The sequence below is a fragment of the Canis aureus genome, chromosome 28 (assembly GCF_053574225.1).
Source record: "Canis aureus isolate CA01 chromosome 28, VMU_Caureus_v.1.0, whole genome shotgun sequence".
NCBI classification, from domain to species: domain Eukaryota; kingdom Metazoa; phylum Chordata; class Mammalia; order Carnivora; family Canidae; genus Canis; species Canis aureus.
This window is the reverse complement of record NC_135638.1, coordinates 26,072,634-26,088,149: the sequence shown is the minus strand read 5'-3', so window position 1 is coordinate 26,088,149 and position 15,516 is coordinate 26,072,634. Positions and strand designations below refer to the sequence as shown.

At 40.3% G+C, this 15,516-nt stretch overlaps 1 protein-coding gene across 5 annotated transcripts in view; it reads left to right on the top strand.

Moving 5' to 3' along the window:
- Nucleotides 1-15,516, top strand: part of TRIM55 (tripartite motif containing 55) — a 44,888-nt gene that overhangs the window by 12,064 nt on the left and 17,308 nt on the right. The window contains exons 5-10 of one of the 5 annotated variants that reach the window (XM_077876739.1): nucleotides 9,458-9,691; nucleotides 10,037-10,059; nucleotides 10,163-10,287; nucleotides 11,616-11,869; nucleotides 13,254-13,506; nucleotides 14,899-14,986. In XM_077876739.1, coding sequence (XP_077732865.1) covers nucleotides 9,458-9,691; nucleotides 10,037-10,059; nucleotides 10,163-10,287; nucleotides 11,616-11,869; nucleotides 13,254-13,506; nucleotides 14,899-14,986 — 977 coding nt within the window. Of the gene's footprint in view, nucleotides 1-9,457; nucleotides 9,692-10,036; nucleotides 10,060-10,162; nucleotides 10,288-11,612; nucleotides 11,870-13,253; nucleotides 13,542-14,898; nucleotides 14,987-15,516 lie in introns of all 5 variants that reach the window. The other 4 variants (XM_077876741.1, XM_077876740.1, XM_077876742.1 and 1 more) reach the window with 4 other exon arrangements.

Below are 15,516 nucleotides of genomic sequence, written 5' to 3'. Positions count from 1 at the left end.
AGTATGTTACTTGTGGGCAAGTGAGGTCATCTCTGTACTCCTCTCTGGTCAAGCCTTCATCAGAGTCCTCTCTCGAGGACGGAGAGGCTGCAAAACACAAGCAGGAGAAAAGCTCTGTGGGTCACATTGGGCCTTGAGCAAACAACTCAGGCTCATGTAGCCAGCATCAGAGGACATTGAAAGGACGAGGAGAGATTTGACAACTGGTTTTCTTCCTGGAGGCGGGTCAGACACACAATAGGGAGCAGCTGTTTTCTCTTTCACCGAGAACAAGACAAGAAGGAACAGCTTTGACGTTAAGTCGGCAGAAGAGATTTAGTGCAGATATCAGGAGGAACTTCCGAGCAGTGCATGTCAGGATTACTACCTCTATTATTCCTGATAAAAACATTCATCAAACATGCACACTTTTGTAAGTGCTTTCACAGGTTACCAGAAAAGTGTAATTGTTCCCTGCAGGGCTTTCCGATGAAGCTGTAAATTGGCAGGGGTCGTAAAAATGTCCATCCCTTTTACTTATTTATTTCACTTGAGATTTTACTTTAAGGAGACAAAACAATATAGAGTGTATATATTCATAAATAACCCTTCACAGACATTTAGAGGGGGAGAAAACCCCAGGAACCAAAAGGTCAGGAGCAGTGTGAACAGTGGGACTATATACTCCTTACATATTCCTTATATATTCCTGTATTTCGCATTTTTCTAAAGTGAGCCTGGCATTTTTAATAACCAGTAAAATAAAAAATGAATGAATGTGGCCCAGATAAGCACAGTTCTTTCAGATCAGCTTAGGTGGCTCATCTGGAAATGTATTGGCTCAGAGCCTCATGGAGGTGGTCCCTGATCTTATGATCCCTACTTGATGCAAATAACCTCCCTTTGAAGAGGCCAGAAACCAGAGACACTGCCACAAATGGCCATACGGTGCCCCTGTAATCACCAAGGTGATCCCCATAGAGCCAGGGCCATACCAGTGGGCAAAACATCAGAGGCTCACTTTGTGCATGCCAGCCTGCGAGGCAGCATGCAGTGAAGCACAGCAAGTTCTTGGCTTAGAGTGAAATGGTCCTACCTTGCAGAGCAGGTGAATTCTGCACCAGAGTTTAGGTCACAGAGCTCCTGTGTCTCCCCTTCTCCCTGAGGTGGTTGTTTTCCTTCCTGACTTTGCTCACCACCTGCCTGGAAACATTTTCTGGGAAGCCACCGGTGGCTCCTGGCCAGGGGGTGGGGAGCTGTTGTTAAAGAATTCCCTCTTCTGATTGGTGAAGAACTCCTTAGGGATGGGAAATGGAGTAGTCCCTGGTTGGGCACTATCCTTCCCTAATTACCTCACCTCTTCCCACTTGGGGCCCTGACACCTGCCCTTTGGTAGGAGTGTCCATCCCTTGTACATGTCTAATTTTGTCCTCGATCATGTAATGTCTTGCAGGGCTGGGCTGGACAGGCACTTGGCCCAGGACCAGCCCTGCAGAGCTGCTGAGCTTCTGCTAAATCACCCTGTGGACTCCTTCTTATCTTTTAAAAAATAACGTATACTGTTGATGTGAGTTTCCAATGATTCTGAGTGGCTTTGAGAGGACAACAGTCATGAAAGGGGAGTCTGAACTGTGTCAAAAGGGGAAGTGGCATTTTTTTTTTTCTCATTGCTGTGGGCTGACAGTGGGTAAAGAAGCCTAAAGTCTTTTCAGCATTGCTGGCTGAATGTGGCTCAGACTAAGATGTTCCAAGAGCTCTGGACTGCAGGTTGTTGGAGGGCCTTCTAGGCTGTTTTAGACAAGCCCCGCATGGTCTGGAACTACTTGCCTTTCCAAGCTGGGAAATGTTCTGGGACAGGCTGGGACTCAGAAAGAGGGGTGCTGGTTGGAGTGGACCAGTCCACTGCCTCAGGAGCTCTCTGCTTCCAGAAAAATGTGCTTCGCTTTCCTTCCTCATCCCTAGAAATCAAAACCTCTGTTTTACAGTCTTTATGGAGGGCGATTATCCTATGTCACTGGATACCCAAGAGAGTAGGCTATTAATACTGGCCCTCCTGAGGCAGGCTGGTGGGTAGGCCTAGAAATAATCCTGTTTTTTATGGGTATACATCTAAAGGGAACAGTTACAAGTTGAATAATAAATATTTGATCTTGAGCCTTTCCATTATCTGAAAAATGACAACTTTAATAAGACCCTCCGATGATTCTGCAGTTGAAAACAAATCTATTGTATTTCCAAAACAATAATTTTATCCAAACAGCTTTTGGGATATTGTCAGTGCAGTTACAAATATGAAGTATAAAAATAGTAAGAACCATGTTAATAAGCATGCTGGAATTTTTAAGGCAACATTTTAAAAGAATAGGTTTCAGAGTTTGAATTTTAGCTGTTATTTAATTATATGACCTGGGGAAGTTACTTAAGCTCTTTGTCCCTCAACTTCCTCACTGGTACAGTGGGGTTAATAATATATTCTTCACAGTGTTATTGTGATGACTAAGTTGGGATAAGAGGCACATGCCAGAGGCTTGATAAGTGTGTTACCTCATATTATTCTCACAGCCAGCTTGAAAAGAACACACTGTAATGATGCTAATAGTTGTTTGAACCACTGGAGCATCTGGAGCATCTTTTAAGTGGTGTCAGAATAAGACTATCAGGGTCTTGGTGGATTATGATGTGGGGGTAAGCAACCTCCTTCAGATGGAAAAACTGAACATGAATGGTAGAAGATATTAGTCCTATTATTTATCTAATAGGTAAATATTTACTATATTTATAATTAATATAAATAGATAATATATATTTATAGAAGAAGCTTGGAGGTAACTTAAAATATTGGCAAAAGTAGATGAAGACTCTTCTGGGAAATGCGTTGACTCTCCAACATGAACAGGAGCAAAATAAACAACTGCTCAACTCGCCATGGTCTTGTGGCTTTCACTGAATCCAAGAGCTCAGGTCAGGATAGGCTTGCAGGGCTCTCTGACTTAGAGTTTACTCATGGAGCTTCTAAATGATCTGGACAAACACTCCAGGAGTAAGCTTTAGAGATCCCATAAATTAGAAAATAATTGTGCTAACATGAAGCGGGTGGCAACATGGTATGATAGAAAACAGCATGAGTTTGGGATTCCCCAGTCCCACGGCCATGGGGTAGAGTTGCTTGGCTGAGCACTGCACAAGGGCACCCCACTGACAGGAAAGGGGCCAAACTCCAGCTCCGGTACCTGGAAAGAACATGTTATTCTCCTTTGTCTTTTTTAGTGTAGCCTGGCGGAGACCCAGCTTCTCACCTGAGTCTGCCCTCATGGGACTTCTCCCAACTGCTAGGAATTGGGGCTTTATGAGCAAAGGTTTGGCTGATTTCCTCAGGAGTATCTTCCTACTTTAATATAGTTCTTTATTTATATTATTAATCTGCTGTCTGCTTTTTTCCCCTTCTTTTGGGGGTGGTTGGGGGAGAAAACCCTATTTGGCTTAATGCAGAGAATTCTGAGGTACTGTATTTCAAATGAAGCTGAGTGTGGACTTCCAGACGCAGAGCCATAGCACCAAACAAGCCTGTGTGTCGATGAGTGGTGGAGGAATGTGGTAGGGTATGTGAATGAGCTGGGTAGAGCCACAGTTGCTCAGTGACAAGTGGTGGGCTAAGAGCTTATCTTCAGCTCTATTTTGGGCACAGAGGCAAGTTCCTTACATGGTAAGAGCAGAGGTTCCAATTGTCTTAGGTTTTCCTGTCATAGCCCTGGCACATTCCCAAGCTAGGATTGACATTGCAAGGCCAGGACATATAATTTATGTCTTCATGCTGTAGATGACCACTCTGAAACTCACCAGGAGTGGAAAGAGACATCTTATAGACTGAAGACTGCAATATCTCTACATTTACCTCAAGATGTAGAGTCTTGGAACTGTACAGTCAAAAGGGACTCTGGCAATCACCCAATCCCATCCCTTATTGTACAGATAAGAAAAATGTCCTGAGGCTAAGTGGCTTCCCTACAGTTGCATAGTTGTTCTTTGCTGTTCTCTTTTGAGTACTGAATGAAGCAGAGGCTTGGAGTATCTACTGACATATCTATTTTATGGGAACATAGAAACTTTTGAGGACTGAATATTCTTAGATACAAGTCATATTTCATTCATTCACTCAATCATTCAGACTATCTTTCTTGTGTGTACACTCCATGCCATACTCTGCACACATAATGCTGGGAAGTGGTGATGAACTAAATAGAAAAGGTTCCTGTTCTCAGAAAGGTTTTGTTCTGGTAGGGAAGTTAGACAATAAAACCAATAAATGACAAGATCATTTCAGAGAATAATAAGTCTCTGGGGAAAAGGTAAGCCACTGAAAATCCAGTCATTAGAAACAATGGAATGATGGTACTTTGAGTGGTGGGCTATATACTCTTTAGTAAAAGATTGTCTATTGTTGATTTTTTTTTCCCATGGAATGCTTCTCTTTGCAGCTGCATAAATTGTATCTTATCGCCACTGGAATATAAATGAGGTTAAAAATTAAAGTGTGTCAGTTTTAACATTCCTACGAAAGCAACAGCTAAACAATGGGTTTTAGAGAAATATTAAAGGCTACCTACTCACTTCTAAGGAAATGACCAAATGATTACTTGATTTTTTTCTTTTTAGCCAGATACTATGAGATTGGTTAGAAACAGATATTCCACCTGTCATCATTTTACCATTTGAATATGAACAGCATAATTTTCCCTTTATAAAATCACCCATTTTTGGTATATTGCATCCATACTGGGCTCACCTCAGAGATGGGATGAATCTTATTTTTATTCAAGGACTACAGACAACTTTTATTTGGTTCTTCTAAGAAGCCAATATATATAACTGTCCTGGCAGACCCAGGAGGTAGGTCACCTTGCAGTGGAGGCTATGCATCAGAATATGCTTAGAGGCACATACCTAGTGCATTTATGATGGAAGTTATTCAGTTGCTAAATGCACTCACACAGGTGCACATGTGTCTACACACAGGACACAGGGACTGGAGATATCAAAAGAAAGAAAATGGAGAATATTTTTAAAAGATAAACTTTGAAGGTCAAGAGGTATATATCTCGATTCAATTAGTATTCAGAGAAGTGGGGTAGGGGGAAGGTACACAGCCAAGAACTTTTACTGAAGCCTTTTCTTTTTCTTTCTTTCTTTTTTTTTTTTTTTACCAAGCTTTTAACTGAAATAAGTGAAAAAGAATCTTAAAAGCAAAAAGAAATCTTTGAGGTGAGGAAGTTTTTGCAGAGAAGAGATAAAGATGGTTGCTATCATGCTTTTGCAGGTAACATTCATCCTTTAAAGTGTGCTACCTGCAGACATTTTGATAATGTGGTAGTCCACATTTTTCCCATTCCATTTTTCAGGTTACTAGAAAGTCACTGTTGAAAGCATTTCAGGTCCACATTTACAAAGGCACAGTAGGTACTGAAATTCAGAGTAATCACTATCACTAGTGAGCTGGCCTCTAACAGCATATTTTTCTTTCATGGCATATACCTGTTCCCTAATTACCTCAGAGGGTGAGTCGATAAGCTGAGGTGTTTATTGTTAACTGACTTTCATAGCACTTTGAAGGTCTTGCAGTCCAGAAGGACAGAAGGGTGCCCACCTTAGTCTCTCAGGTATTGCTTCTACCTCAGAGGGCATGAAAAAAATAGAAGAAATTTAATTTCTTCAAATGAGTATTTCTCATTTGAATCTGACATTAGGTTAACCTGAACATCTTAAGTTCATTTCTAAAAGTCTGTAAGTACTAGTTTCATAATTTCAAGAAAGAAGCATATTTTTCCTATTTTAGAAACAGATTTGTCTGACTCTTACCATACTTTACATAGGATTATACTAAAGGCACATTAGGAAGAGAAAAAAGAAGTGAAGGGTTTTTGTATTAGAAATTAGAAAATACAATAATTTTTCTACCCTTCTCATGAACACTGAAAAATTCTGGCAGGTTTTTAGATCTTGTAATGCCTAATACATAGTAATTAGTGAATTTTGCTGAAGAATGAACTAATGAATATAATTCTGAAACAATTTGAGGTTTCTTTAAAAATCTACTTGCTGCAGAGTTGATTTGTTAAAGACATAAGTTCAGTTTACAGTAGTTCACATAAAATTTTTTTCAAGTTACTTTCAAGTATTTCATAGTAGGGTATATAGTAGGAATAGTTTTGACCCAGGAGTACAAAGCCCTTGGCTCTAGGCCAGGCACCAACAATAAATGGCAGAATGGCCTGAGAAAGTGATTTAACTCTGCTGGGCTTAAGTTTCCACATGAGTGAAATGATCGATTTGCAGCAGATTACTTCTGATATTCATGCAACTTCAAAATTCCACAACTAAATAATTCAAATTAAGGAAAATTGGATCTAAATTTAATAGCACTGATGTAGTACCTATAATGTGTCAGGTGATGTTATAAGTGCTTTATTCAGTATGTAGTCATATAATAATAATAATCTAACATATACTCCGCATGGGGTAGCATTTCCTACACTGTAAATAAGTAATTAATAGTTGCTATTAAAATGATAGTAATTTCATTAAAATTAATATAGTACAAATCATTAGAAAACCAGAATGAAAATAAAATAATACTTGGAATTGAAAAATAATGTAAAAATAAAATGGTTATTTCATTTAAACCACTAAATAAAACACTAGCCATTACACATGACTTTACATCAGTCTCATTATAAATAATTTGGGTTTTGTGAACTTGAATATTCTCACACATACTAAATCATATAGAAGAAAACTTTTGAGAAACAAAAATATTCTACCAGTATCATATATCAATATTCATTATATATGTTTCAAGTGCACAATTCCTTTTAGAAAAATAAGCTACAAATCCTTATGTTTGCAATAAACAGTAGAGCTTCTGAACATCAAAGAGGCATATTTCAGGAATGCATTGGGCACAAGGTTGCCTTTGAGCTTAGAACAGAAAGCATTAAAGTGAAAGAAAGTTTGATTGGGAAGCTACTAACAGGCTTCACCAGTTCTGAGGTCTCATAATAGTCCAAATCTCAAGGTAAAGGGCTGGAAATGGATGCAAATTTGGCGAGCCCAGTGATTTCCACATCTGGACATGCTTTGTGGGCCCTTGTCCTATTACTCTGACAACTGTCAAGGCTCCATGGATTTTAATCCCATCCTCATACCTCCTCTGCTCCTGCTCTTCCTTTATGGCCAGAGTTGGGCACCACTTCATAAGAAGCTTTTCCTGAGCCATCCACCCCACCCTGTTCCCCTTGAATGTCCCCTGCTGGCATGCTTCTATAAAACCTGGTATAAATCTCTAACATATTTGAATTATTCAGCTTACCAGGTTGCTGTTATGTTATTGATCCATAGTCCTTCTCTTTTGGTGAACCTGAGCTCCTTGAGAACAAGAATTATGTTTTAGTTCATTGTTGGGTCCCCAGAGCCTTGCATAGTGCTTGACACAAATGACACATTTAGGAGTTGATTGCTAAATGAATGAATGGATGGCTACATGACAGCATTAACTAGTAATTATTACTAAAATGGTTAAATCATTGGATGTCCTTCATGCATTGTTATTGATCAGAAAATATGATAAGGATTGACTGTGTTCCAAAGGAGGCAGTGAAGTAAGGTGTGTGTATTTCCTGCACATTTGTGGAGTATCTTCATAACCAACAATTTGGTTTAGGTTACCCTATTTCCCCCTTACTCTAAAAATAGTAGAGAAATTGGAAGAAAATGAAACGCAGTTTTAAAAAACATGTTCAAATATGTACACTGAACATCTGTTGTCCAAAGTGATGTATGTCCTAGGCAGACCCAGATTCTATCCTTAAAGAGACTATACTTTAGATATTTAAGGAACTCATGTAAAGGATGAAAGAGATACTTGAAATCTAAGAGACCAGTGTTTACTAAATGAAAGAACATGTAAGAAGGGTCACAAAGGTTGGAGATGTCAGATAAATTGGCTGGATTCCTAAGAAGCCCCCACCAGGCAGGAAAGCTACATTGCATCATTGTGTCTCGAAGTCTGTTCTCAGCTGTAAAGGTCACGGACCCAGAGATGGTCAGGTCCAAGGAGATATATCAAGCTTACTGGAGCTTGAGATACCAAAAGGCCAATAGCCAGGCAAACCAAAAGCTAATTATGATTTAAACATGGACTCAGAGAAGGGAGCTAGATGATGCTGGAGATGCTTCAGCCACACAATGCAAATCACAAGGCTGACTTTCCATGCAGGCTTTCTCTCGGGGAATCAAAGACTAGATTCAGTATTTCCCCATCTTAGACGATATTGGATGAATAGAGGACCAGGCGGATACAGGTGCATGTCATTGGTGATAACTATTATGGGATTTCAGAAGAATGAAAAAATGGCATTCAGTCATAGAGATCAAAAAACATCTTATGAGAGAAGGTGGTGTTCCAACAATGTATTTAAGATTACTTAGAGTTTGCAACTGTGAATAAGGAAGGAACATCCTAAACAGAGGGGAAATGATGAGCAAAGAAAGTGAGTGATTTGTTTTTGCTGGACATGGGGTATGTGATGAAGAATAGTACAATATTATGAAGGAAGGCTGGTACCAGATTATGGAGAAGCTGTAAAGTCAGTTATGAAGCTTAAATATTATTCTTTGGGCAATGAGTAGTCAGAGAGAAAGTACTGTACCCCAGGGAAATGTACTCCAGGAAAATGAATTCAGCTGTAGTGTATGAGTTTGCTTGAAGTAAATTCCAGATGCAGAGACCAATGGGAAGCCTTAGAATTTCCATGGGAGGACTGAAACTGGGACAAGGATCAGTGCAGGTGGAGTAGAGAGAGACTGAAGGATACAAACCAGGAAGTATCATGGTGTTTTCCTTACACATACACACATACTTACACTCACACACATATACTCACACTCACACTAAGGCAAAATATTAACCCATAAGCTGTCTAACCAACACAAAATTTTTTAAAAACTTGTTCCTAATTTCTATGAAATTCTCCATTTTATAAAGAACATAGTGAGAAATCATTGATCCATTTAGCAAATTCAGCTGACTTTGGATTGTATGAGTATCACATTTGATAAAAATGAGATCTTCAGGATACCTGGGTGGCTCAGCGGTTGAGCTTCTGACTTTGGCTCAGGGCATGATCTCACATCGGGACCGAATCCCACATCGTGCTCTGTGCGAAGAGCCTGCCTCTCCCTCTGTCTGTGTCTCTGCCTCTCTCTCTGTGTCTCTCATGAATAAATAAATAAAACATTTTTAAAAAAATATTAAAATAAGGTCTTCAAAGCATCAACACAATAGGAATCTATATCTAAGGGACAGCTTCAAGGAAAAAAAATACCCTATATAAGTAAATTTTCTTATCTCCTAAAACGTCCAGGCGATTTCTCCAAATAGACACTCTTTCAAACACTTTCTAACATGAGCTAACCCAACTAACAGGAATGCTGCAGAAAACAGAAGCAGGAACTTTGTGAGAAGTTTGATTACCTGTATGGCATCCTGGAGGAGAGGAAAAATGAGATGACCCAAGTCATTACCCGAACCCAAGAGGAGAAACTGGAACATGTCCGTGCTTTGATCAAAAAGTATTCTGATCATTTGGAAAACGTGTCAAAGTTGGTTGAATCAGGAATCCAGTTCATGGATGAGCCAGAAATGGCAGTGTTTCTGCAGGTAAGTATCCTTTTGGTACCTAATAGAACTAACCAAGAAGGTGGGTGCTGGAAAAGTAGTTGTCATCATATTTTTGTAATTTTATGTACATCTCATTTTGATTTATTTTACCAAGTAAAACATAAGGTTATTTTGTGTTCATATCTCCATCTGCTTAAACAACTTCATAAGCATATATTCAAGGGACCATGACATCACTTAAATATAAGAGGGTTTTGGTATAAAACAGCAGTTATTCACGGCATTTAGAAACTAAGCTCTGAGATTTTCCGAGTCAGCAGAGGAAAGAATTAAGTCTTTGATGAAAAGAATTTAAGTAGGCCTGTCTTTTGTTTGCTTTCACAGAATGCCAAAACCCTGTTACAAAAGTAAGTAATTTTCATTTTATGGAAAAATGCATACTTTTCATTTTTACCCAAGGCTATCAAACATTAAACAGTGACAGAAAGTGGTGACTTGTCTTTGTTGCAGAATTTCTGAAGCATCGAAGGCATTTCAGATGGAGAAAATAGAACATGGTTATGAGAACATGAACCACTTCACAGTCAACCTCAATAGAGAAGAAAAAGTAATACGCGAAATTGATTTTTACAGAGGTTTGTTTTTCTTGTGACCATTTGGCCAAAATTGCAGGTGTGTGAAAGCTGCGGATGGGTTCAGCAGAAGAAAGGGGGATTCAGAATCATCTCCAGAATGGATGCCGACAATTATACAAGGATCATAATCCAATGTGAAACTCTATTTCATTACAAATTCGTATAGTTGATTGACAGTATTTATTTAGCTTTGCACAGCAAAACACCTATTATTATAATGCCATTATTGGGCATTTGACTCTGAGTAGTGAAATACTTAATAATTGATGGTGATGGTGATGTCTCAACATCAACCCTACACAGGGTGTTAACCATAATGATGTGAAGTGTCAAGTGCAAGGTTAAAGATGAGATAAAAATAAAACGTGGAAGACATTTGGATAGACATTGTAGCACATCCACTTAATCAGACTTTAGAGGGCAAGAATAGTAATGAGTCACAGAATAAGTCACACCTGGAAACAAAACTGGCTCTATGTGACCAGCTGTATTTCATGAGTTATAAATGTATCCCTACCATTTGGTCCAGAGATCACCCTCCTGGAAATCTGTCCTCATGAAATAATTGAAAAGAGAAAAATAACCTTGGAGCTGACCAAAACTTTGATTGTCTTGATTCATCCTAGCCCATCTAGATGACAAGGCTCTTTGGCTACACCATTAATAATGCTATGAAGTTGTATCAGTGTGTACAGAAGTAAGTTTAGAAGCAAACCTTCAGGATGAATCTTATTAAAAAATTCCTTAATATTGTTTCTCCTTAATATTGCCTGAGGGACTATTAAGATCAATGTGTTAGGAAAAGAGTGATAGTATTAACTGTGGCAAAAGTCAGCATTCACTGGATAGAGGAGGTAAGATATTAAAACAAGTCAAGGGTTTTGTATGTTTTCTGAGATAGGGAAGAAAGTTGCATTTCCACTTAATTCAACAGAGATAAGTAAGTGACAGTCCCAGTCCCAACCTTCCAGGAGCTTGCAGATGTGACAGGGTATGGTGTAAATGTGGCCGGACTATGGGGGCGGGGGGTGGGGGGATGATGGCAGTGGTCAGGTGCATGGTGCATGGTAATAGTAAAGACTGCACTTTGTATTGGGGAGGGAACAAGGAAGATGATGGTGATTGGGCCCATCTTCACATTTCTTCTGTCCACATTTAACTAGAAGCACAAGCCCCAGCATGGCATACTTGGGCCATAGTCCAGTGTCTGATGGAGAAGATTTTCCTAGCCCTGACCTTAATCTGGGCTGTAAGTACTGGCTATTAATTGATTTCATAGCTGCAGTGGTAATTATAATGATTTAAAAAACACATTATCTTACCAGAAGATGAAGATGAAGAAGGAGAAGGGGAAGAAGGAGAAGGAGAAGGAGGAGGAGGAGAAGGAGAAGGGGAGGAGGGAGAAGTGGAAGAGGTAGAAAATGTTCGAACAGAGTCATCAGGAGAAGATGAAAGTCCGGAGAAAGCCTTGGAGCCCTCTCAGCTGGCCTCAGAGCTCCAGGCTGCCCCAGGGGCACTTCTGGTTGCCTCTCCAGAACCACCTCCAGCCCTGCCACCTGTTGCAGAGGCCCCTGTGACACAGGTAACTATTCACCGATTCTGTCCTACAGGACACACAGGTGTGTCTCCTTGCTGAATAGCCTAAACAATTTATTCTACCTTAAGAAAAAGGTAGCTGTAGCCCAGAAGTTTGTATGTGGAAGACAAAAAGAATTCAGAGCAGTCACAATGTCAGAGGGAAAAGTCCTCTAGGTTATTCAATGGGTTTAGAGTTGTTATAACCAGTTGATGAGACCGAGTTTCACACAATTTTCCCACCAAGAGCACCCTCAACCCTGAGGCAATCTTTGGAAAAACTGCATGTAGGGGAGAGGGGTATGTGTGTAACATGTTAGTTCTTAGATTGCCAATGTCATGAAGATTGGGTCTTCTCTGAATACAGCTATGGGGTAGAGGGTAGGAAATAATCTAAGGTGAGAAATAAAAATGATCACACCTTCAGAATCCTAATTTTCTGTAGATGATAAAGAAAGTAAATAGAAAAGTCATGCTAGTTTATGTCCCTGTCATTGACCCTGACATGTAACTGTATCTTTCGTGGAGTGAACAAATAGCATCTAGTTTTCTGTGTATCTGTCATTTGATGAGATTATGTTTAATGATTATACAAATTTCTTAGGAGGTAACCCATCCCAAATCCTGTATCTGACTGGCTGGTTCTTAGTTTTTGAGATGTCACCGCCCAGTTTTCATGCCTTTGTGCTGATTTCATGACAACTTTGGCAGAGGTCTCCACCTGTGGACTTTGTGGGCAATGTAGCTTCACCAAAAACCAGCCCTGGTTTGGCACCTGCCCTCAAAGTGGATGCAATTACCTGTAGAAACAAAACCTCAGAGGGGAAACCCTGAATTAGAGAATTATATTCTATGCTCGGTCTCCATAGGAAACCAGGCTGAAATACTATTTATGGTTCCTAGAATCTTGACATTCTGGGTGTACCGATTGTGCTGGGTTCGAGCTGTGCTAACCAAATGAGAATTGGATTTGATCAATAAGATCAATTTGGGATTTTAGAAAAGAGGTTTGGGGAGCCCATTTAGAATGTCAAAAAAAGTAATTGTGGCCAAGAGTTTGACCTTTTTGCTCTATCAGATGTTTTAGAAGCAAACTTCATTTTAGGCATCTGCTGTCTGTCTGCCCAGGCTACCATCTAGTGAGGGACAAGCCCAGCAGAGAAGAGGGGGCACGTGCAGGTTCCCAGATGGAGGGGCGCTGGCAGCGCTGACCCTCCCTTACTGCCTGCAGAGGGGTGGGATGCGCTAAACCACATGCTAAATCAGGCAGTGCACAGAGAGCTCAGTTTTCAAACCCAAAGGGAACTAAAACCGACTGCTTTTTCTTCTTCTTCTTCTTCCTCTTCTTCTTCTTCTATTTTTTACTTTTGAATGTATCTGTCCCGATTAAGGGGGAGGTGGTGCCCACTGGCTCTCAGCAGACCACAGAGTCTGAAACTCCAGTCCCTGCAGCAACGGACACTGCGGATCCCTTGTTTTACCCTAGTTGGTATAAAGGCCAAACCCGGAAAACCACCACCAACCCACCTTCCACCCCAGGGAGCGAAGGTCTGGGACACATAGGGCCTCCTGGTTCTGAGGATTCGAATGTGCAGAAGGCAGAAGTGCCGGAAGCTGCAGCCAGTGAGAGGGCAGCAGTGAGTGGTAAGGAAACTAGTTCACCTGCAGCTACTTCTCAGGTTAGTGTTGATGCTCTTGTGTCTGAATGCTCCCCCGTGCCACCTAGCGTCTTGCTGGGACCACAGCAACAAAGAAGGGCTTCCGAAGGGGCAGAAAGGAACCATGGCTTGGGAAAAAAAAAAACAGAAAACCACTCATCCCACAATTTGGGCTGGGTTTTTTTTTTTTTTTTTTTTTTTTTTTAATTCTTTTTAAGGCTGGGAAAACAAAAAAAGGAAACACATGGACTTCACGCTACCCATATGTGGTGACCTCACACCTGGCTTCCCAGGGGAGGGGTACCAGCAAGCCTGGCCCTGAAGCATGCAGTTGAAAGCTGCTTTGTCTGCGGTGACTGGCTGCTGCCCCAGGCTCCCCCTTGCAAAGGCCACTTGCCCTTGCTTAGCCGTTTTTGTGTCCTCCTTGGGCTTCCAAAGACTAATCACCTGCTTCTGTGTCATTCCCAGCAACCCTGAAGGAACACATTTGAATTGAGTTCTAAGTCTGCTCTGGAAAATAACCTTTGATTGATTCATGGATTCTGGGAGTGTGCTGGCTATGGCTAGAAAAAGATAGTCTTGGCTTGATTAAACCAGCTCTTCCTAAACATGTGCTGCTGGGAGCAGAAAAACACAGGTTTTCCTACACTGGGATTTTTTTTTAAGGGCCACTTAATACTTTTTTTCCTTTTTATAATGTACTTTGAAGGCCATATCTTTTTCCCACTATGGGTTAGATGTTTGCATGGCTCAAAGATTCCATAGAAGAAATATTCTATCATTTCTTCACAAGGAAGAATGCTCATGGTTGCTCCATACCTATGAACATTCTTAAATGATGTGTGGATACGAGTGTTGTCCAGACAAGGAATGTCAAAGAAATATTCCCTGGTTCCGTGCTCCTGGGTCACCAGGTGATTACGAACAACAAATACATTTTTCAAAAATCAGAATATTACTTATTGTCTTGACTGTATCTGCTTAAGCGAACCTTAATTTCATGAGGTAATAAAAGGAAGTTATTTTTGGAAAACTGAAAGTAACATGCTTTTGTGTCATATACTTATTTTCACAAGTGAAAAATGACAAAAATAATGTGAGGAAACATTTTGAGGTAGTTTTTAGGTTAAAAATATAGTGTAAAGTTTTCTAGAAAATTTAAAGGAACTTTTATTTCTGGAAAGTTCACTGGATTTCTTACATATTTAGTGGAAGTTGAGTCTGGAGGAGCTGTTTTGTGAAAACAGTGGTGCAATAAATACCCCATAATAGGAGCATTTCACAGGGCTCCAAACCAAAACGCAAAATCCATCTAAATGATGTTGAAAAATATTATTTGTGATAATATCAGTGAAGCTTTCTTCTTGTTTTCTCACAGGAGTTAGCAATCTGCCTAGCACTTTTGGCTTTTCTTATACTTCACTACATCTGGCGTCAGATTCAGTGCTTGATTTTTACTTTAATGGGTAGGAAATATTTTCTTTTCCCTTAACTAACATCTCATGTAGTTTCTTCCATAATGTTCCTACTCTGTAGGCTCAGAGATAAATTTCTACTCAACTTTGAGGTTCAGCCATTTAAAAAGAACCGAGTTCTAGATAATATTCATGGCTTCAAGCTCCCTATGATGCAATCACCTCAAGGTGCCTTCCTGAGGAGAATTGCTCCATTATCTAATCCTGCATGGAGGGGAATCCTGACTCAGAACAGTAACTCAGTGGGCAATTATTCAGTAATCCAGGAAGAGTGGACCCTCCAAAACGACCATTAGGGGAGGCCAGTTTCAGGAATATATAGGGTTTTCCTAGATTAAGTAGGTACATTTGCTTACGCCAGAGGAACCCAGGATGTGGCCAGATGACTCCTGTGAAAGATACCCAGGCAATTCTTGCACTGGTGGGCAGGTGGGCCAGGTGACTTCTCAGTTCTCTTTGAGTCCATCAGACTCTACAGTCTTTCCTGAGAGAGAAGATCTCTGAGAGAAAGGTATCCCGGA